General features: G+C 38.9%; 1 protein-coding gene across 6 annotated transcripts in view; it reads left to right on the top strand.

Moving 5' to 3' along the window:
* Window positions 1-23144, top strand: part of LOC123524421 (uncharacterized) — a 146787-nt gene that overhangs the window by 7790 nt on the left and 115853 nt on the right. For all 6 annotated transcript variants that reach the window (XM_045302613.2, XM_045302612.2, XM_045302610.2 and 3 more), the window contains exons 4-5: window positions 5972-6140; window positions 10831-10968. In XM_045302613.2, the coding sequence (XP_045158548.2) occupies window positions 5972-6140; window positions 10831-10968 (307 nt within the window). The remainder of the gene's footprint in view (window positions 1-5971; window positions 6141-10830; window positions 10969-23144) is intronic.

Below are 23144 nucleotides of genomic sequence, written 5' to 3'. Positions count from 1 at the left end.
TTTGACTTAGAAATCATGGTTAAGTTTTTCGTACCAGTTCATATTTTGACAAAGTCTTTTAAGATAAAGCTTAGAAACTTTCCACACTTGTTTACCATCATCATGGCCAGTTACAGGCAAGAGCACATAACTCTATCAAGGATTTTGGCTGAATTATGGCCCCTTTTGACTTAGAAATCATGGTTAAGTTTTTCGTACCAGTTCATATTTTGACAGTCTTTTAAGATAAAGCTTTGAAACTTTCAACACTTGTTTACCATCATCATGGCCAGTTATAGTCAAGAGCACATAACTCTATCAAGGATTTTGGCTGAATTATGGCCCCTTTTGACTTAGAAATCATGGTTAAGTTTTTCATACTAGTTCATATTTTGACAAAATCTTTTTAATGCCCCGCCGTGGCGGAGGGATTATAGGAATGGTCTGCTTCCATCCGTCCTTCTGTCCTTCTGTCCGTCCTTCCGTCCGTAACAAAATCGTGTCCGGTCCATATCTCCTAAACCCCTTGAAGGATTTTCATGAAACTTGGGTCAAATGATCACCTCATCAAGACGATGTGCAGAACCCATGAGTCAACCTTGTCGGTTCAAGGTCAAGGTCACAACTCAAGGTCAAAGGTTTGAGCCTGCCATTTTGTGTCCGCTCTATATCTCCTAAACCCCTTAAGGAATTTTATAAAACTTGGGTCAAATGATCACCTCATCAAGACGATGTGCAGAACCCATGAGTCAGCCATGCTGGCTCAAGGTCACAACTTAGGGTCAAAGGTTTGAGCCTTCCATTTTGTGTCCGCTCTGTATCTCTCAAACCCCTTGAAGGAATTTTTATAAAATTTGGGTCAAATGATAACCTCATCAAGACGATGTGCAGAACCCATGAGTCAGTCATGCTGGCTAAAGGTCATGGTCACAACTTAGTCAAAGGTTTGAGCCTTCCATTTTGTGTCCGCTCTATATCTCCTAAACCCCTTGAAGGATTTTCATCAAACTTGGGTCAAACGATCACCTCATCAAGGCGATGTGCAGAACTTATGAGTCAGCCATGTTGGCTCAAGGTCAAGGTCACAACTGAAGGTCAAAGGTTTGAGCCTTCCATTTCATGTCCGCTCTATATCTCCTAAACCCCTTGAAGGAATTTTATAAAACTTGGGTCAAATGATTACCTCATCAGAACGATGTGCAGAAATTATGAGTCAACCATGCCAGCTCAAGGTCAAGGTCACAACTAAGGGTCGAAGGTTTGGGCCTTTTTGGTGTGCACTCTGTATCTCCTTAACCCCTTGAAGGATTTTCATCAAACTTGGATCAAATGATCACCTCATCAAGAACTCATGAGTCAGCCATGTCAACTCAAGGTCAAGGTCACAAGTGATGGTCAAAGGTTTCAGCTCTGTATCTCCTAAACCCCTTGAAAGGATTTTCATGAAACTTTGGTCAAATGATCACCTCATCAAGACGTTGTGCAGAATTCATGAGTCAGCCATGTCAGTTCAAGGTCAAGGTCACAGCTAAAATCAAAGGTTTACCCTTTCACTATCCATAGCAGTGGTGGGGGATTTAGCTGTCTTTCAGACTGCCTTGTAAGATAAAGCTTTGAAACTTTCAACACTTGTTTACCGTCACCATGACCAGTTATAGGCAAGAGTACATAACTCCATCAGGGATTTTGGCTGAATTATGGCCCCTTTCGACTAAGAAATCTTGGTTAATATTTCGTACCAGTTCATATTTTGACAAAGTCTTTTAAGATAAAGCTTTGAAACTTTCAACACTTGTTTACCATCACCATGGCCAGTTATAGGCAAGAGTACATAACTCCATCAAGGATTTTGGCTGAATTATGGCCCCTTTTGACTTAGAAATCATGGTTAAGTTTTTCGTACCAGTTCATATTTTGACGAAGTCTTTTAAGATAAAGCTTAGAAACTTTCCACACTTGTTTACCATCATCATGGCCAGTTACAGGCAAGAGCACATAACTCTATCAAGGATTTTGGCTGAATTATGGCCCCTTTTGACTTAGAAATCATGGTTAAGTTTTTCATACTAGTTCATATTTTGACAAAATCTTTTTAATCCCCCGCCGTGGCGGAGGGATTATAGGAATGGTCTGCGTTCGTCCGTCCTTCTGTCCGTCTGTCCGTCCTTCCGTCCGTAACAAAATCGTGTCCGGTCCATATCTCCTAAACCCCTTGAAGGATTTTCATGAAGCTTGGGTCAAATGATCACCTCATCAAGACGATGTGCAGAACCCATGAGTCAACCTTGTCGGTTCAAGGTCAAGGTCACAACTCAAGGTCAAAGGTTTGAGCCTGCCATTTTGTGTCCGCTCTATATCTCCTAAACCTCTTAAGGAATTTTATAAAACTTGGGTCAAATGATCACCTCATCAAGACAATGTGCAGAACCCATTAGTCAGCCATGCTGGCTCAAGGTCACAACTTAGGGTCAAAGGTTTGAGCCTTCCATTTTGTGTCCGCTCTGTATCTCTCAAACCCCTTGAAGGAATTTTATAAAACTTGGGTCAAATGATCACCTCATCAAGACGATGTGCAGAACCCATGAGTCAGTCATGCTGGCTCAAGGTCAAGGTCACAACTTAGGGTCAAAGGTTTGAGCCTTCCATTTTGTGTCCGCTCTATATTTCCTAAACCCCTTGAAGGATTTTCATCAAACTTGGGTCAAACGATCACCTCATCAAGGCGATGTGCAGAACTTATGAGTCAGCCATGTTGGCTCAAGGTCAGGGTCACAACTGAAGGTCAAAGGTTTGAGCCTTCCATTTCGTGTCCGCTCTATATCTCCTAAACCCCTTGAAGGAATTCTATAAAACTTGGGTCAGATGATAACCTCATCAGAACGATGTGCAGAAATTATGAGTCAACCATGCCAGCTCAAGGTCAAGGTCACAACTAAGGGTCGAAGGTTTGGGCCTTCCATTTGGTGTGCACTCTGTATCTCCTTAACCCCTTGAAGGATTTTCATCAAACTTGGATCAAATGATCACCTCATCAAGAACTCATGAGTCAGCCATGTCAACTCAAGGTCAAGGTCACAAGTGAAGGTCAAAGGTTTCAGCTCTGTATTTCCTAAACCCCTTGAAAGGATTTTCATGAAACTTTGGTCAAATGATCACCTCATCAAGACGTTGTGCAGAATTCATGAGTCAGCCATGTCAGTTCAAGGTCAAGGTCACAGCTAAAATCAGAGGTTTATCCTTTCACTATCCATAGAAGTGGTGGGGGATTTAGCTGTCTTTCAGACTGCCTTGTTACAATTGCCTCTGGTGAAACCTATAATTTGCTTTCACACTTCTAGCGAAAATCTCACAAGTACCTGAAGTAGGCGTGCTTAAATTATGCTATTGGCATGTGTGTATGTGTATTCAACGTACATTATGACATGGTGCAAATTGTCAAAAGATTAACGAGTGCGCATCCAAAAAAAAAAAATATCGGGCGACTTGAATTCGCTTTGAGATAAGATTTGAGCGAAGTTTGAAGCTTCAAAGTAACTATTTTGCTCCCACGTTTGTAATGATCTTTTTTGTCTACGGTGTGCCGATTTTCGGGCTACCGTTAATGTCACGCTCTGGTATAGTTGTAATGCTAGGCCTTCTATTAGAGGTGGAAGAAATATGGGGGGTGTATTGGTTTTACTAAAAAAATACTTTGGCGAGAATTAGTGATAATTATGTCTCCCCCAGGAGACATATTGTTTTTGCCCTGTCCGTCCGTCCGTCCGTCCGTCCGTCCGTCACACTTCATTTCCGAGCAATAACTGGAGAACCATTTGACCTAGAACCTTCAAACTTCATAGGGTTGTAGGGCTGCTGGAGTAGACGACCCCTATTGTTTTTGGGGTCACTCCATCAAAGGTCAAGGTCACAGGGGCCTGAACATTGAAAACCATTTCCGATCAATAACTAGAGAACCACTTGACCCAGAATGTTGAAACTTCATAGGATGATTGGTCATGCAGAGTAGATGACCCCTATTGATTTTGGGGTCACTCCGTCAAAGTTCAAGGTCACAGGGGCCTGAACATTGAAAACCATTTCCGATCAATAACTAGAGAACCACTTGACCCAGAATGTTGAAACTTCATAGGATGATTGGTCATGCAGAGTAGATGACCCCTAACGATTTTAGGGTCACTCTGTGAAAGGTCAAGGCCACAGGGGCCTGAACATTGAAAACCATTTCCGGTCAGTAACTTGAGAACCACTTGACCCAGAATGATGAAACTTCATAGGATGATTGGTCATGCAGAGTAGATGACCCCTAACGATTTTGGGATCATTCTGTAAAAGGTCACAGGGGCCTGAACATGGAAAACCATTTCCAATCAATAACTAGAGAACCATTTGACCCAGAATGTTGAAACTTCATAGGATGATTTGTCATGAAGAGGAAATGACCCCTATTGTTTTTTGGGTCACTCCGTTAAAGGTCAAGGTCACAGGGGCCTGAACATTGATAACCAGTTCCGATCAATAACTTGAGAACCACTTGACCCAGAATGTTGAAACTTCATAGGATGATTGAACATGCAGAGTAGATGACCCCTATTGATTTTGGAGTCAAGGTCAAGGTCACAGTGGCCTGTTCATGTAAAATCATGTTTTGGAAATAACTTGAGAACCACTTTACCTACAATGTTGAAATTTAATAGGATGATTGGACATGCAGAGTAGATGACCCCTATTTATTTTGAGGTCACTTGATCAAAGGTCAAGGTCACAGGAGCCTGAACAGTGACTTGAGAACCACTAGGCCAAGAGTGTTGAAATTTAGCGGGATGACTGGACAAGCCAAGTAGATGATCCCTATTGCAGCCAACCATCAGTGTCTCTTTGACTTTCGCTCCTGACCCCTATTGACTTCTTGCCTATAGGACTTTGCATTTGGGGAGACATGCTCTTTTTTACCAAAAGCATTTTCTAGTTTTGTATTGATATGACTGAAGCGGCATTGATTATGAGGAATGAGGGTTTAGTTGACAATCCTACTACGGAGGATGATAGTTCTTCCTCGAAATCTACAAAAAAATTGTCGTCTAAGGGACAGACTATAAAGCAAGATGTCGCAGATTTTTCACTTCGACTTTCTCAACAAGAGGAGAAATTCGCGAGCATGGAGTCGAAAATGGATAATGTGCTAGCTGTTCTTTCAACAAGGAACTATAATTCTGACCAAAACAAAACGTTCGGCGATTGTAGGTCTTCCACTGGTGTTAATTCTCGGCAGACTTCGGGTCTTGGCCATTTGAGAATTGAAACTGAAACTCATCCTTCACCACAACAGGGTGAAGATGATGAACTTTCTTACAGTCCTACGCGAGAGAATTATCGGGAAAACTGTGACACTTTGTCTATATGTGTGGGCAAAGATGAAAGTAAAAGTTTTCTTGGCACTTCAGTTTGTTCTGAAACAACGAATGTGAACGATGACAGTGGTCGTTTGTAAAAATATCTTTCAGTGAAAAAAGATAACATGACTAGTTCCTTAGGGGAAAATCGAGTCTCAATCTATTATGAAGAACAATGAGTCTTTGAATGTGAACAATCTAGGTGACAAATTTGGTGCCGATGCTGTGACTTCTCGCACTGATAAGTCTTCAGTTGGACTTGTACTGGAAAAAAATCAGATTGATACTTTGAATGAATCTTGGCGGTCTCCGCATCCAAATAATCTGTCTTCTTACCGTGATGTCTACAGGAAAAGTTAAGCAGCAAGTGCGATTTCCATGCGAAGTCATTGTTACGTGATCCGAAAATGGCCCATTGTAAACAAAATTCCCAGACTGATTTTCGTTGCGTATTATATTTGAATGTGTGTTTCCCAAGATTTTGATACAAGATTAGGGGTGTGTAATATACATGTTAGCATAATATATTCCAGTTTGTACGGTAATTACATTCAGGTTCAAAAAGTAACCTGGAGTACTGCATAGTGTGTTTAAATTTATAGGTTGTTCTGGAGAAAATGAATACCAGCTTAGATGTTGTGATGGATCAGTTACACGAGTATTATGATAAACTTGCACCAGGGTCAGATAAGTTAGAGAATCCCATACTAGGTCAGCCATGTATTGCACAGTTCACTGAAGATAAAGGATGGTACAGAGCTGTTATCACAGGTAAAATATTGTTGGCTTGTTAGCTCACTTGCACTAAGGGTTCAGGGTGAGCTATTAGTAAGGTGGAGCTCTAGCATTAATTCTTTGTCATCATCCAATTGTGCTCATGGTGAGCTAATGTGATCACGCTTTGTCCGTTGTGCATGCGTCCGTCTGTCCATCCGTCGTTGACAATTGTGTTTAAATGACATCTCCTCCAGAACCACTGATTGGATTTTGATGAAACTTTGCATGGATTTTCCTTGGATGATTGTTCAAATTGTGACGCTTGGTTGCACATAGGGGCCGCCATTGTACTTGTGTGACCTTTTACAAATAGTACTCAAATTTTTCTGATTTGTCATGGCCCCAGAGGGCATGGTCACTTTTCATCAACAATTTTTGTAAACAGTATCTCCTACATAAACCATTGAATGGATTTTGATGAAACTTTACACATATGATCTCTGGGTAGCCCTCTCTCAAATTTGATCAAATTGTTCCGGTTCATTGAACATAAGGCTTGTTTATGTTAAAAATAGGTTTTCATGTATCTGACTTTAAAGATCCTTTTCTCCAGAGCTTTGATATTTGGCATGTGATATTAGGGTTTGACTCTCTACCATACTTGTACAAATTATTGCCCTAAGGTAAAAAAATGGCCACACCCATGTGTCTGACATATACTTACTATAGGCTTATATTTAAGAAACTTTGAAAATCTTCTCTGAATCAATAACAGCTAGAGCCTTGATATTTGGCGTGTGATATCATATTTGTAATTTCTACCGTAATTGTTCAAATTATTGCCCTAGGTTAAAAAATGTGTGACATGTACAAAATATAGGCTAACATAGAAGAAACCTAACTGTACTTGCACAAACACCATTGAAGCCTTGTACACAGGTGAGCACTTCAGGGTCAGTGACCCTCTTGTTTGTAGTGCCATCATATGGGGCATATGTATTTTTAGCTCAACTATTTGAAGAATAGTCCAAGCTATGGTACACACCCTTGCATTGGCGTCACACCTTGGTTAAAGTTTTGTATGCAAGTACATATAGCCGTCATTTTTGCATGCAAGTTGCTATCCAAGACTAATGCAGATATTGAAATGAAACTTAACATGTTTGGGGTTATAAAATCAGGTGGTACAGAGCTCCAGATAAGCTGTGTATTTGCGTATTTACGCAATTAAAATTGCAGAAGACCCAATTGAATTCATACGATGTGCGTACTAAAACGCAATTAAAATTCCTAATACCCAATTCATAAAAAATTGCTTGCGCATTTTCCTTATTACTAGAATGAGTAGGAGACTTTACCGCTAGACAACTGGCTGGTTATACGGTACAGCAAAACAGGTTTTAATTTATCGGGAAAATCACAGGACCATTCAATTGGCTGATCGGTGTTATTTGTACGCTTTGTGAACAATTTTCTTTACGCCAATAAAATGTAAAAGAGGGCAGAAAAAAAACATTGTTGCAGCACAAACAAACAAATTAGTGGGATATTTTGCTGTTCAACTATGACAGTTATTTCTTTGTGACGATGTAGTGTCACCGATACTGGATGAAATCTTATGGAAGAATGCATATTGCAGTGAACACATCTTTCGGGATATTGATGAATTGATCTCCGCTGGGTAATGATATTATTTTTACCCAATTGATTTCCAGTACCCAATTCAGACAAAAAATGATGGGTAAATACCAAATCGCACCAAAAGCTTATCTGGAGCTCTGTGATAGCATCAAGTCCCATAACTGGACATGTAGAGTAGATGACCCCTATTGATTATTGGGTCACTTTATCAAAGGTCAAGGTCACAGTGACCAGAACATGTAAATGGTTTCCAATAAATAACTTGAGAACCTTTGAACCCTAGAACCTTAAAACTTCATTGGATGATAGGACTTACAGAGTAGATGACCCTTATTATGCCCCCCATCAAAGAAGGAGGGGTATATTGTTTTGCAGATGTCGGTCGGTAGGTCTGTCGGTCAGTCAGAATGTAGACCAATCCGTTTTCGGATGATAACTCAAGAACGCTTGGGCCTAGGATTATGAAAGTTGATAGGGAGGTTAGTAATGACCAGCAGATGACCCCTATTGATTTTGAGGTCAGTATGTTAAAGGTCAAGGTCACAGTGACCCTGAACAGTAAAACAGTTTCCGGATGATAACTCAAGAACGCTTAGGCCCAGGGTCATGAAAGTTGATAGGGAGGTTGGTCATGACCAGCAGATGACCCCTATTGATTTTGAGGTCAGTATGTCAAAGGTCAAGGTCACTGACCAGGAACAGTAAAATGGTTTCCAGGCAATAACTCTAGAACGCTTGGGCCTAGTGTCAGGAAAATTGATAGTTAGGTTGGCCATGACCAGCAGATGACCCCTATTGATTTTGAGGTCATTAGGTCAAAGGTCAAGGTCACATTGGCCAGGAACAGTTAAATGGTTTCTGATCTTCTTGTCCAAAACCATAGGGCCTAGGGCTTTGATATTTGGTATGTAGCAAAATCTAGTGGTCCTCAACTAAGATTGTTCAGATTATTTCCCTGGGGTCAAATATGGCCCCACCCCGGGGGTCACATGGTTTATATAGACTTATATAGGAAAAAAATTTGAAAAACCTCTTGTCCAAAACCATAGTGTCTAGGGCTTTGATATTTATCATCTAGTGGTCCTATACTAAGATTATTCCCCTAGGGTCAAATATTACTCCGCCCTGGGGGTCACATGGTTTACATAGACTTATATAGGGAGAAACTTTGAAAATCTTCTTGTCCAAACCACAAAGTCTATGGCTTTGGTATTTTGTAATGTGGCATCATTTAGTGGTTCTCTACCAAGTTTGTTCAAATTATCCCTCTAGGGTCAAATATGGCCCCGCCCCAGGGGTCATATTGTTCATATAGACTTATATAGGGAAAAACTTAGAACCTTCATGTCCATAACTTACATCATTCAAATTTGGACCACATGTATAGTTTTGAGTGGCAAGATGAACCTTGACATGAGTTGACCTTGATCTTGACCTAGTAACCTTCTTTCACATTTCTGTAGCTACAGCCTTCAACTTTGGACCACTTGTATAGGTTTGTGTATCAAAAAAACTTTGACCTTGTTATTGACCTAGTGACCTATTTTCACATTTTTGAAGGTACTGGCTTCAAATTTGGACCACATGCATAGTTTTTTGTTCCAAAATAAAATTTGACCTTTATTTTGACCTAGTGACCTACTTTCACATTTCTGTAGCTACAGCCTTCAAATCTGAACCACAAGCATAGTTTTGTGTACTGAAATGAACTTTGATCTTGAGATTGACCTAGTGACCTACTTTAACATTTCTGAAGGTACAGGCTTCAAATTTGGACCACTTGCATAGTTTTGTGTTCCGAAATAAAATTTGACCTTGATTTTGACCTAGTGACCTGCTTTCACATTTCTCAAGCTACAGCCTTCAAATTTGAACCACATGCATAGTTTTGTTTACCGAAATGAACTTTGACTTGAGATTGACATAGTGACCTACTTTCACATTCCTGAAGGTACAGGCTTCAAATTTGGACTGCATGCATATTTTTGTGTTCTGAATTGAAATTTGACATTGATTTTTACCTATTACCTACTTTCACATTTCTCAAGCTACAGCCTTCAAATTTGAAGCACATGCATAGTTCTTTCTACTGAAATGAACTTTCACCTTGAAATTGATCTAGTGACTTGCTTTCACATTTCTCAAGCCACAGCTTTCAAATTTGGACCACATACACATTGTTTTGTACCGAAATGAAATTTGACATTGATTTTGACCTTGAGCTAGTCTTGAAATTTGAAACATTCAAAAATGGCTCAGTGGATGGCGCCAAGATCACTCTAATCTCTTGTTAGGTTAATAGGTTAAAGGTCAAGGTCAGATTAAACCGGAATGGTAGAACTTTTGTTTACAGTCAGCATATAGTTTCTGTTCCTTGTGCAATTACTGAATGCATCAAGGGGGGCATTTCTTGTTCGACGAGCTCTTGTTGTTTTTGGGGTCACTTGAGCTAAGGTCAAGGTCATAGGGGTCTGAACATGGAAAATAATTTCCTATCAATAACTTCAGAATCACTTGACTCAGAATGTTGAAACGTCATAGGATGATTGGACATGCAGAATAGATGACCTTTATTGATTTCGGGGTCACTCAATCAAAGGTCAAGGTCACAAGGGCTTGAGCATGGAAAATGCTTTCTGATCAGTAACTCAAGAACCATTTGACCCAAAATATTGAAACTTCATAGGATGATTGGACATGCTAAGTAGATGATCCCAATTGCAGCCAACCAATAGTGTCTCTTTGACTTTCGCTCCTGTTCCGTATTGACTTCTTGTCTACTACGACTATGCATTGGGGGGAGACATGCGCTTTTCTACAAAAGTTTAACCATTACCATGCTAAATTCTATAATGAACTGGCCCATCTTTCTATTTGGACAGTACCATTAACTGTTAAAAAGGGGTGTTTACCAAATACTGACTGAATGGCGAACAGTGCAGATCTTGATCAAACTTCACGGATGTGCAGGCTGATCGTGATCTAGACTGGTCGCAAAGGCAGAACCAGTCATGTCCAGCATGGTACGGGTTAATGTTACTGTTAGTTTTAGATGACTCTTTTATATGTGTGTTAATATCTTACTGTAAGAACACTATTTCAGGTTTGAAGGCAGATGGTCAAGCTGAGGTGATGTATGTTGACTATGGCAACAATGAGTATACAGACAAGGATGCTCTTAAGCAGATCAAACAGCAGTTCTTGTCACTTCCTGCCCAGGCTGTCCAGTGTCGGCTTTCTGGTAACAATTTAAATATACTGAATATGGAAAACCATTTCCGATCAGTAACTTGAGAACCACTTGACCCAGAATGTTGAAACTTCATAGGATGATTGGACATACAGAATTAGATGACCCCTATTGATTTTGGGGTCATTATTAAAGGTCAAGGTTACAGGGGCCTGAACATGGAAATCCATTTCAGGTCAGTAACTTGAGAACTATTTAGGGTGATAGAACTTAAATTCCGTATTTTAATATACAGCCATGGTTCGCACAGGCCATGAAAAGTCCTTGAATTTGATGCCTACTCCTTGAAAACTACTTGAATTTTGTAACAGTCAGAAACTACTTGAAAACTACCTGAATTTAGGAAAAAACATATAAAAGATGGCAAATAGTCCTTAAATTTGTCAGGTGCCAAGTGAAAACGGACAAACATCATAAACCGACCAAAATAAACTAAAAAAACGACGAAAAAAAAACAACAACCGTTACCGCCATTAGGGTCTGCCACGGAGTCTGCGATAGTACGGTACGGTACTGTACTTTACGGGTTTTATGCTAATATTTCAAGTAATTTTCACACTGTGTAATTTATCCGCGATGCGTTGAAGGTAAATCATGTGTTACATTGTTTAATTTTGTCCTAAATTGGATTTAAATTGGTTATTTCATGTCTCAGCAACAGTGACATTGCGCCCATTTTAGTCCTTGAAAATTACTTGAAAACTCCTTGAATTTTTTTTGGGAAGGTCTGTATGAACCATGACAGCAGATCATTCAGCGTTTAGTGAACGTGGCTATAGACTGCCGACTTTGTGCGTGTTTCTGAAGTCATAAGTTACAATCCGAGTGAGAAAGTCGCTTAGATATCTTGTCTTAGTCTTTCTTGCATAACCCAAGATCTTTTTATGGTGATCTATGCATATTTGATGAACAATTTTCGAATAAACAATGTTGTCTGACCTGACGCCACAGACCCGACCAATGAGTTAGTCAACTGAAAATTTATTCTGATTTTCTGTTAGTTTCAACATTTAAAAGTGTATAAACGAAAATAGACATCTAAATTTTTGATCATGCAACAGAATATTGAATAAACAGCAACTTGAGTGATAACTATTCACATCGATATGTACTAACTGAGATCTTTTTCGAACACTGTAATAAAGCCACTTACCATGATTTTTAGATGACCTGAGCACAAAGTTCTCAAGGTGATATTTTGTGATCGCCCTGTGTCCGTAGTCAACAGTTTGACTGTTAACACTCTAGAGGTCACAATTTTGGCCTAATCTTAATGAAACTTTGTCAGAATGTTACCCTCATAAAAATCTTGGACGAGTTTGATATTGGGTCATTTGGGGTCAAAAACTAGGTCATCGGGTTAGATCAAAGGAAAAGCTTGTTAACACTCTAGAGGTCACTATTTTGGCCCAATCTTAATGAAACTTGGTCCGAATGTTACCCTCAATAAAATCTTGGACGAGTTCGATATTTGGTCATCTGGGGTTAAAAACTTGGTCACCAGATCAATCAAAGGAAAAGCTTGTTAACAGTTTAGAGGTCACAATTTTGGCCCAATCTTAATGAAACTTGGTCAGAATGTTACCCTCAATAAAATCTTAGATGAGTTTGATATTGGGTCATCTGGGGTCAAAAACTTGGTCACCAGGTCAAATTAAAGGAAAAGCTTGTTACACTTCAGAGGCCACATTTATGACTATATCTTCATGAAATTTGGTCAGAATGTTACTCATGATGATCTCAAAGTCCAGTTTGAATCTGGGTCATGTAGGGTCAAAAACTAGGTCACCAGGTCAAATCAAAGGAAAAGCTAGTTAACACTCTAGAGGCCACATTTATGACCTTATCTTATTGAAAGTTGGTCAGAATGTTAATCTTGATGATCTATAGGTCATGTTCAAATCTTGGTCATGTGGGGTCAAAAACTAGGTCACTGGGTCAAATCAAAGGAAAAGCTTGTTAACACTAGAGGCCACATTTATGACTGTATCTTCATGAAACTTAGTCAAAATGTTACTCTTGATGATCTTAAGGTCAATTTCGAATCTGGATCATGTGGGGTCAAAAACTAGGTCACCAGGTCAAATCAGAGGAAAAGTTAGTTAACACTTTAGAGGCCACATTTATGACTATATCTTAATGAAACTATCTTGATGATCTTTAGGTTAATAGGTGAGGTGAGCGATACAGGGCCTTCATGGCCCTCTTGTTTTGTAAATCCAAATTTCCCTTTATTTTCAAACATAATTTAACTCTTAAATCCAAGTTTTATCTGACACATTTTGGTGACAAAATTGCATTGACATCTTGATAAAAACACAGGCACTTGTTGGCTGAATTCAAAGGAAGATGCCGGTCTGCATTTGGCCTTTGATGTAGGATGAAATGAAGTTCGCCTGACAGCGAAATGTTGTGATGTACGTTATGTAATTTACCTAATTCTACAAGATCTGTATAATTTGTGTATTACCTAATACACTTTGATTTAAAAGGACTGAGATGATTTATGGATTTGCTGTTGAAGTGCTGTGAACTTCGTTCCTTTTTCCTTACTTTAAGGAACTAAATCACCAATTTGACATGAATACACATACCAAACAGACACTAAAAATAATCATTAGATGCTCAGCAGCTGGTCAAAAACCTACCTTTTCTACACAGACCTGTATTTAAAAAAGAGGTGGGGTGGAGGGGCTGGGTGGCCTTTGCTGCTTCCCTGCCACTAGGTGCCCAAGAAGTTACCTTTATTAATTAATTAATTTAACAAAGTTAAAAATGTATCACAACCCACCATTTCACACTTGTATTTAAAAAGTTCCTTGACCCTCGATCTACACCTACAGCTAAATTTTGAACTTTAATGTCGCTAAAATTTAATATGCATCCATCACTTCCAGTGTTCAGATTTATAATATCAGGGTACTCAGAATTTAGACAAAAGATGTAACAGTTGCCACCATTTCATTCCTAATGAAGTTGTAACACAGACAACCATTTTCATTCCTATCAATGTAACAGAAGCTATACTGTGTGGGTGCGCCGTAAAACCCAAATAAATAAATAAATAAACATTATTTCATCCCTATTAAAAGATGTAACAGAGGGGGCCATTTCATTTCTATCATCAAAAAAAGGTAGAACAGGTCACTATTTCATTCATACCAGGGGGAAGGACAGTGAACAATTTTCCATACCTACCTCTTTGCCCATCCTTCCCACCACCACCACCACCAGGTTGAACAGCTTTGGAGGTCTGCAGTGAGGTCATTTTAAACCTTCCATCTCTTTATGTCTCCAGATAAATGATATTTGAGTACTAAAAATTTAGACCAAAAGATGTAACAGAGGCCATCCTTTCATTCCTCTCAAAAGATGTTACAGAGGCAACCCTTTCATTCCTGTCAAAACATGTAACAGAGGCCATCCTTTCATTCCTGTCAAAACATGTAACAGAGGCAACCCTTTCTTTCCTGTCAAAACATGTAACAGAGGCCATCCTTTCATTCCTGTCAAAACATGTAACAGAGGCAACTCTTTCATTCCTGTCAAAACATGTAACAGAGGCCATCCTTTCATTCCTGTCAAAACATGTAACAGAGGCAACCCTTTCATTCCTGTCAAAACATGTAAGAGAGGTCATCCTTTCATTCCTGTCAAAAAATATACAAAGGAGGCCACCCTTTCATTTCAAAAGCTGTTACTGAGGCCACCCTTTCATTGCTGTCAAAATATGTAACAAAGGACATCATTTCATTCACATATTTCTAACATTTCCAGGGGGATGACAGCAAAAATTCTTCCTAACCTACCCTTCCCCACACCCACCTCACACAAACAGGTTGAACAGCTGTGGAGGTCTGCAGTGAGGTCATTTTAAACCTTCTGTCTCTTTTTGTGTCCCGAGTGATGACATTTGAGTACTCAAAACTTAAGACCAAAAATGCAGCAAAGGCCAACATTTCATAGGTCTGACAGCATCTGAAGTGAGAACAACTGTCCTGTAAACGGTTTTGAGGAATGAGGGTTCGGAGTGTCCAGATCGTAAGGTGCATTCTTTTTCTATATCCACAGTAGTGCTGTTCAGTTTCCAGAAAATTTTGATTAATTATGAAATGGAAGATCTGGTTTAACAAGTGTCTGCATGCAAGTTTGTGCTCTATGAAATTCCTGGTAGAATTTGTCTGCCATGCATGCTTTTATTCTCTGAAATTCATGAATCTGTTTCAATGTCTGCTGTGAAAATTTGTGTACACTGACTTCACAAAAAAATCCGTACCTACCTACCCACTCCTAAAACTCTGGGTCGGAGTACTGCAAACAAACAATTTTTAGCTCGACTATTCGAAGAATAAGTAGAGCTATCCTACTCACCACGGCGTCGGCGTCACACCCTGGTTAAGTTTTTCGTACCAGTCCACATTTTGACAAAGTCTTTTGAGATAAAGTTTTGAAACTTTCAACACTTGTTCACCATCACCATGTCCAGTTATAGGCAAGAGTACATAACTCTGTCAAGCATTTTGACTGAATTATGGCCCCTTTTGACTTAGAAATCATGGTTAAGTTTTTCGTACCAGTCTACATTTTGACAAAGTCTTTTGAGATAAAGCTTTGAAACTTTCAACACTTGTTTATCATCACCATATCCAGTTGTAGGCAAGAGTACATAACTCCATTAAGCATTTTGGCTGAATTATGGCCCCTTCTGACTTAGAAATCTTGGTTAAGTTTTTCGTACCAGTTTATATTTTGTGTAGTGTTTGACATATGGCTTTGAAACTTTTATATCTTGTTCAGTATTATAGTCTCTATCAATAGGCAAGAATACATAACTCTGTCATCTTTTTTGGCTGAATTATGGCCCTTTTTTATCCCCCCGCCAAAGGCGAAGGGGATATTAGAAAATGCCCTCCGTCCGTGCGTCCGCAACGATCTTTGTCCGGAGCATAACTCCAAAAGTACTGGAGGGATTTTCTTCAAACTTCATACACTGATAGAACACATTGGGAGGAAGTGCAGTGTGCAAGAACAATAACTCTACCTTGCTTATTTTTTGAGTTATTCCTCTTTATCATATTTTCTTAAAAAATTTTGTCCGGAGCATAACTCCAAAAGTACTGGAGGGATTTTCTTCAAACTTCATACACTGATAGAACACATTGGGAGGAAGTGCAGTGTGCAAGAACAATAACTCTACCTTGCCTATTTTTTGAGTTATTCCCCTTTGTCATATTTTCTTAAAAAAATTTGTCCGGAGCATAACTCCAAAAGTACTGGAGGGATTTTCTTCAAACTTCATACACTGATAGAACACATTGGGGGGAAGTGCAGTGTGCAAGAACAATAACTCTACCCTGCCTATTTTTTGAGTTATTCCCCTTTATCATATTTTCTTTAAAAATTTTGTCCGGAGCATAACTCCAAAAGTACTGGAGGGATTTTCTTCAAACTTCATACACTGATAGAACACATTAGGAGGAAGTGCAGTGTGCAAGAACAATAACTCTACCTTGCCTACTTTTTGAGTTATTCCCCTTTATCATATTTTCTTAAAAAAAATTGTCTGCAGCATATCTTTTTCATGCATGGAGGGATTTTGATATATCTTGGCACAAATGTTCACCACCACGAGATGGAGTGTCGTGCACAAGAACCAGGTCCCTAGTTCTAAGGTCAAGGTCACACTTAGAGGTCAAAGGATACAAGAATGAAAACCTTGTCCGGAGCACTTCTTCTTCATGCATAGAGGGATTTTGATATAACTTGGCACAAATGTTCACCACCGCAAGACAGAGTGTCATGCGCAAGATCCAGGTCCCTAGGTCTAAGGTCAAGGTCACACTTAGAGGCCAAAGATCAGATACAAGAATGACTTTGTCCGAAGCATTTCTTCTTCATGCATGGAGGGATTTTGATGTAACTTGGCACAATTATACACCATCATGAGACGAAGTGTCATGCGCAGTTCCCTTCTTTAGAATTACTTCCCTTTGTTGTTACTTTAAATAGCTTTTATTGTAACTTTTTCATTACTAGTCGTAGGGAAAAATCAAGACCACTTTTCAGTAGTACAACATGCATGCTACATCCAATTTTGAGGTGTATTTTGACCAATCTCTGCCTAGTAAAGATTTTTGTGTGGACTTACAATTTTTTTTTTTTTTAAGGTTAACTTCCATTAGTTGTTACTATAAATAACTTATGTTGTAACATTTTTATAATTGACCACGGAAAAAACAAGACCACTTTTCTGTGGTACAACCTGGATGTTACTTTCCAATTTTAGGTCTATTTTAAGACATCTCTACCTGGTAAGGAGTTTTTTTGTGGACTTAGAAAAACAAAAGACTTACAGTGATTATTAAACAACCACAAAATTAAAATTCCATTTGCAAATACAGCTGCTAGAGTAAAGAAATTTGCTGTGACGGGCATATATTGTGACATTCTGGCACTCTTTTTCCCTGTTAGCTTTCCATTCCTTCTTTTTACAGTAGCCATATAGAAAAACATCATACAGCTATACTGTTCATGAAAATTAATAGAATTTAGCAGTAAACCACTTCACCACTGAATAATTCTTTCCTCCACATCTTTAAAACCCGTGATGTGGACCACAACTAAACGGTTTTTCAAAGCTTCTCCCAAAAAAAAATACTTTCAGACACTAACTTACCAGGAACTTTAGCCTTCATTTATAATATGCCCGGCGGGGGGATTGGCCATGTCTAACATGGCTCTTGTTGAACTTGGAAATTGGTTTTGTTTTCGTTTATGTCCATGTTTTGTCAAGACTATTTGACATATGGCTTTTAAACTTTAAACACTTGTTTATCATTATGATTTCCATCTGTAGGCAAGAGTACATAACTCTGACAACTATTTTGGCTGAATTATGGCCCTTTTTGGACTTTGAAATTTTTGTCAAAACTATTTGAACTGTGGCTTTGAAACTTTTAACACTAGTTTATCAACATGATTTCCATCTGTAGGCAAGTGTACATAACTCTGTCAACTATTTTGACTGAATTATGACCCTTTTTGGACTTGGAAATTAGTTAAATATTTCATACAAGTCCATATTTTGCGTAACATATAACTTAACATATTTGCAATCATGGTCACACATTGCCATTTAGTGCAAGACTAATCGAAATCCACAAATACAGGAACATTTTTTGTTAAATCCATTTTTAGCTCATCTGATTTTTTGAAAAAAAATGATGAGTTATTGTCATCACTTGAGCGGTTGTCGGCGTCGGCGTCGGCGTTGCCTGGTTAAGTTTTATGTTTAGGTCAGCTTTTCTCCTAAACTATCAAAGCTATTGCTTTGAAACTTGGAATACTTGTTCACCATCATAAGCTGACCCTGTATAGCAAGAAACATAACTCCATCTTGCTTTTTGCAAGATTTATGGCCCCTTTTGTACTTAGAAAATATCAGATTTCTTGGTTAAGTTTTATGTTTAGGTCAACTTTTCTCCTAAACTATCAAAGCTTTTGCTTTGAAACTTGGAATACTTGTTCACCATCATAAGCAGACCCTGTACATCAAGAAACATAACTCCATCTTGCTTTTTGCAAGAATTATTGCCCCTTTTGGACTTAGAAAATCAGTTTTCTTGGTTAAGTTTTATGTTTAGGTCAGCTTTTATCCTAAACTATCAAAGCTATTCCTTTAAAACTTGCAACACTTGTTCACCATCATAAGCTGACCCTGTACAGCAAGAAACATAACTCCATCCTGCTTTTTGCAAGATTTATGGCCCCTTTTGGACTTAGAAAATATCAGATTTCTTGGTTAAGTTTTATGTTTAGGTCAACTTTTTCTCTTAAACTATCAAAGCTATTGCTTTAAAACTTGCAACTCTTGTTCACCATCATAAGCTGACCCTGTACAGCAAGCAACATAACTCCATCCTGCTTTTTGCAATAATTATTGCCCATTTTGGACTTAGAAAAATCATTTTCTTGGTTGAATATTATGTTTAAGTCAATTTTTCTCATAAACTATCAAAGCTATAAAACTTGCAACAGTTTTTCACCATCATAAGTGGACACTGTACATCAAGAAACATAACTCTATCCTGCTTTTTGCAAGAGTGATGGCCCTTTTTAGACTTAGAAAATCATGGGAAGGACAATATTTCTATTATACAAAAAAAAATCAGACGAGCGTCAGCACCCGCAAGGCGGTGCTCTTGTTTTCTTTTGTCTGATAATCTATGGAAATATTTTGACCCCATTCTTCAATCAGTTCTTCGAAAAGTCGAGCGCGCCGTCATCCGACAGCTCTTGTTTAATTGTGGCCTTACTCTGGTTCTTCATGAACTTTGATCGGAATGTTTATCTTGATGAAATATCTATGTCAAAATTGAATATGGGTCATCTGGGGTCAAAAACTAGGTCACCAGGTCAAATCACAGAAAAAGCTTGTGTATGCAATAGTTGCTGCATTTTTCACTGAATATTCGTGGAATTTTATCAGAATGCTTGTCTTGATGAAATGTGGTCAAGGTTCAAATATGGGTCATCTGGGGTCAAAAACATATTCACCCGGTCAAATCAAAGAACTGTGGGGCTGAATTTTTAGCTCACCTGTCACAAAGTGACAAGGTGAGCTTTTGTGATCGTGCGGTGTCCGTCTTCTGTCCGTGCGTGCGTGCCTCCGTAAACTTTTGCTTGTGACCACTCTAGAGGTCACATTTTTCATGGGATCTTTATGAAAGTTGGTCAGAATGTTCATCTTGATGATATCTAGGTCAAGTTCGAAACCGGGTCACGTGGCATCAAAAACTAGGTCAGTAGGTCAAAAAATAGAAAAACTTGTGACCTCTCTTAGAGGCCATATATTTCATAAGATCTTCATGAAAATTGGTCAGAATGTTCACCTTGATGATATCTAGGTCAAGTTTGAAACTGGGTCACGTGCCTTCAAAAACTAGGTCAGTAGGTCAAATAATAGAAAAACCTTGTGACCTCTCTAAAGGCCATATTTTTCTTGGGATCTGTATGAAGGTTGGTCTGAATGTTCATCTTGATGATATCTAGATCAAGTTCAAAACTGGGTCACGTGCGGTCAAAAACTAGGTCAGTAGGTCTAAAAATAGAAAACCCTTGTGACCTCTCTAGAGGCCATACATTTCATGAGATCTTTATGAAAATTGGTCAGAATGTTCACCTTGATGATATCTAGGTGAAGTTCGAAACTGGGTCACGTGCCTTCAAAAACTAGGTCTGTAGGTCAAGTAAGGGAAAAACCTTGTGACCTTTCTAGAGGCCATATTTTTCATGGGATCTGTATGAAAGTTGGTCTGAATGTTCATCTTGATGATATCTAGGCCAAGTTCGAAAGTGGGTCACGTGCGGTCAAAAACTAAGTCAGTAGGTCTAAAAATAGAAAAAACCTTGTGACCTCTCTAGAGGCCATATATTTCATGAGATCTTTATAAAAATTGGTCAGAATGTTCACCTTGATGATATCTAGGTCAAGTTCAAAACTGGGTCACATGCCTTCAAAACTAGGTCAGTAGGTCAAATAATAGAAAAACCTTGTGTCCTCTCTAGAGGCCATATTTATGTCCCCCTTTGAAAAAGGAGGGGTATATTGTTTTGCAGATGTCGGTCGGTCGGAATGTAGACCTATCCGTTTCCGGATGATAACTCAAGAACGCTTAGGCCTAGGATCATGAAAGTTGATAGGGAGGTTGGTCATTACCAGTAGATGACCCCTATTGATTTTGAGGTCTGTATGTCAAAGGTCAAGGTCACAGTGACCCTGAATAGTAAAACGGGTTCCGGATGATAACTCAAGAACACTTGGGCCTAGGATCATGAAAGTTGATAGGGAGGTTGATAATGACCAGCAGATGACCCCTATTGGTTTTGAGGTCAGTATGTTAAAGGTCAAGGTCACAGTGACCCTGAACAGTAAAATGGTTTCCGGATGATAACTCAAGAACACTTGGGCCTAGGATCATGAAAGTGGATAGGGAGGTTGGTAATGACCAGCAGATGACCCCTATTGATTTTGAGGTCAGTATGTTAAAGGTCAAGGTCACAGTGACCCTGAACAGTAAAATGGTTTCCAGGCAGTAACTCAAGAACGCTTAGGCCTAGTATCAGGAAAATTGATAGTTAGGTTGGCCATGACCAGCAAATGACCCCGATTGATTTTGAGGTCATTAGGTCAAAGGTCAAGGTCACATTGGCCAGGAACAGTTAAGTGGTTTCTCATCTTCTTGTCCAAAACCATAGGGCCTAGGGCTTTGATATTTGGTATGTAGCAAAATCTAGTGGTCCTCTACCAGGATTGTTCAGATTATTTCCCTGGGGTCAAGTATGGCCCCACCCCTAGGGTCACATGGTTTATATAGACTTATATAGGAAAAAACTTCGAGAAACCTCTTGTCCAAAACCACAGGGCCTAGGGCTTTGATATTTTGTATATGACATCATCTAGTGATCTTCTACTAAGATTATTCAAATTATTCCCCTAGGGTCAAATATGGCTCCGCCCTGGGGGTTACATGGTTTACATATACGTCTATAGGGAAAAGCTTCGAAAATCTTCTTGTACAAACCGCAAAGTCTATGGCTTTGGTATTTTGTAATGTAGCGTCATTTAGTGGTTCTCTACCAAGTTTGTTCATGTTATCCCTCTCGGGTCAAATATGGCCCTGCCTCAGAGGTCAAATGGTTCATATAGACTTATATAGGGAAAAACTTAGAATCCTTATGTCCATAACTTACATCATTCAAATTTGGACCACATGTATAGTTTTGAGTGGCAAGATGAACCTTGACATGAGTTGACCTTGATCTTGACCTATAAACCTACTTTCACATTTCTGTACCTACAGCCTTCAAATTTGGACCACATGCATAGGTTTGTGTACCGAAAAAAACATTGACCTTGTTATTGACCTAGTGACCTACTTTCACATTTTTGAAGGTACAGATTTCAAATTTGGACCACATGCATAGTTTTTTGTTCCAAAATAAAATTTGACCTTGATTTTGACCTAGTGACCTAGTTTCACATTTCTCAAGCTACAGCCTTCAAATTTGAACCACAAGCTTACTTTTGTGTACTGAAATGAACTTTGATCTTGAGATTGACCTAGTGACCTACTTTCACATTTCTGAAGGTACAGGCTTCAAATTTGGACCACTTGCATAGTTTTATGTTCCGAAATAAAATTTGACCTTGATTTTGACCTAGTGACCTTCTTTCACATTTCTCAAGCTACAGCCTTCAACTTTGAACCACATGCATAGTTTCGTATACTGAAATGAACTTTGATCTTAAGATTGACCTAATGACCTACTTTCACAGTTTTGAAGGTACAGGCTTCAAATTTGGACTGCATGCATATTTTTGTGTTTTGAAATTTTACATTGATTTTTATCTATTACCTGCTATCACATTTCTCAAGCTACAGCCTCCAAATTTGAAGCACATGCATAGTTCTGTTTACCGAAATGAACTTTACCTTGAGATTGATCTAGTGACCTGCTTTCACATTTCTGAAGCCACCGCTTTCAAATTTGGACCAGATACACGTTGTTTTGTACCTAAATGAAATTTGACCTTGATTTTGACGTTGAGCTAGTCTTGAAATATGGAACATTCAAAAATGGCTCAGTAGATGGCGCCAAGATCAATCTGTAATCTCTTGTTAGGTTAAAAGGTTAAAGGTCAAGGTCAGATTAAACCAGAATGATAGTACTTTTGTTTACAGTGAGCATACAGTGAGCATATAATTTCTGTTCCTTGTGCAATTACTCATTGCATCAAGGGGGGCATTTCGTGTTCGACGAGCTCTTGTTTTCATGGGATCTGTATGAAAGTTGGTCTGAATGTTCATCTTGATGATATCTAGGCCAAGTTCAAAGTGGGTCACATGCCATCTAAAACTAGGTCAGTAGGTCAAATAATAGAAAAACCTTGTGACCTGTCTAAAGGCCATATTTTTCATGGGATCTGTATGAAAATTGGTCTGAATGTTCATCTTGATGATATCTAGGTCAAGTTTGAAACTGGGTCAACTGCGGTCAAAAACTAGGTCAGTAGGTCTAAGAATAGAAAAACCTTGTGACCTATCTAGAGGCCATACTTGTAAATGGATCTCCATAAAAATTGGTCAGAATGTTCACCTTGATGA

The sequence above is a fragment of the Mercenaria mercenaria genome, chromosome 3, assembly GCF_021730395.1.
Source record: "Mercenaria mercenaria strain notata chromosome 3, MADL_Memer_1, whole genome shotgun sequence".
Classification (NCBI taxonomy): domain Eukaryota; kingdom Metazoa; phylum Mollusca; class Bivalvia; order Venerida; family Veneridae; genus Mercenaria; species Mercenaria mercenaria.
This window is presented reverse-complemented; position numbering and strand designations above follow the sequence as displayed.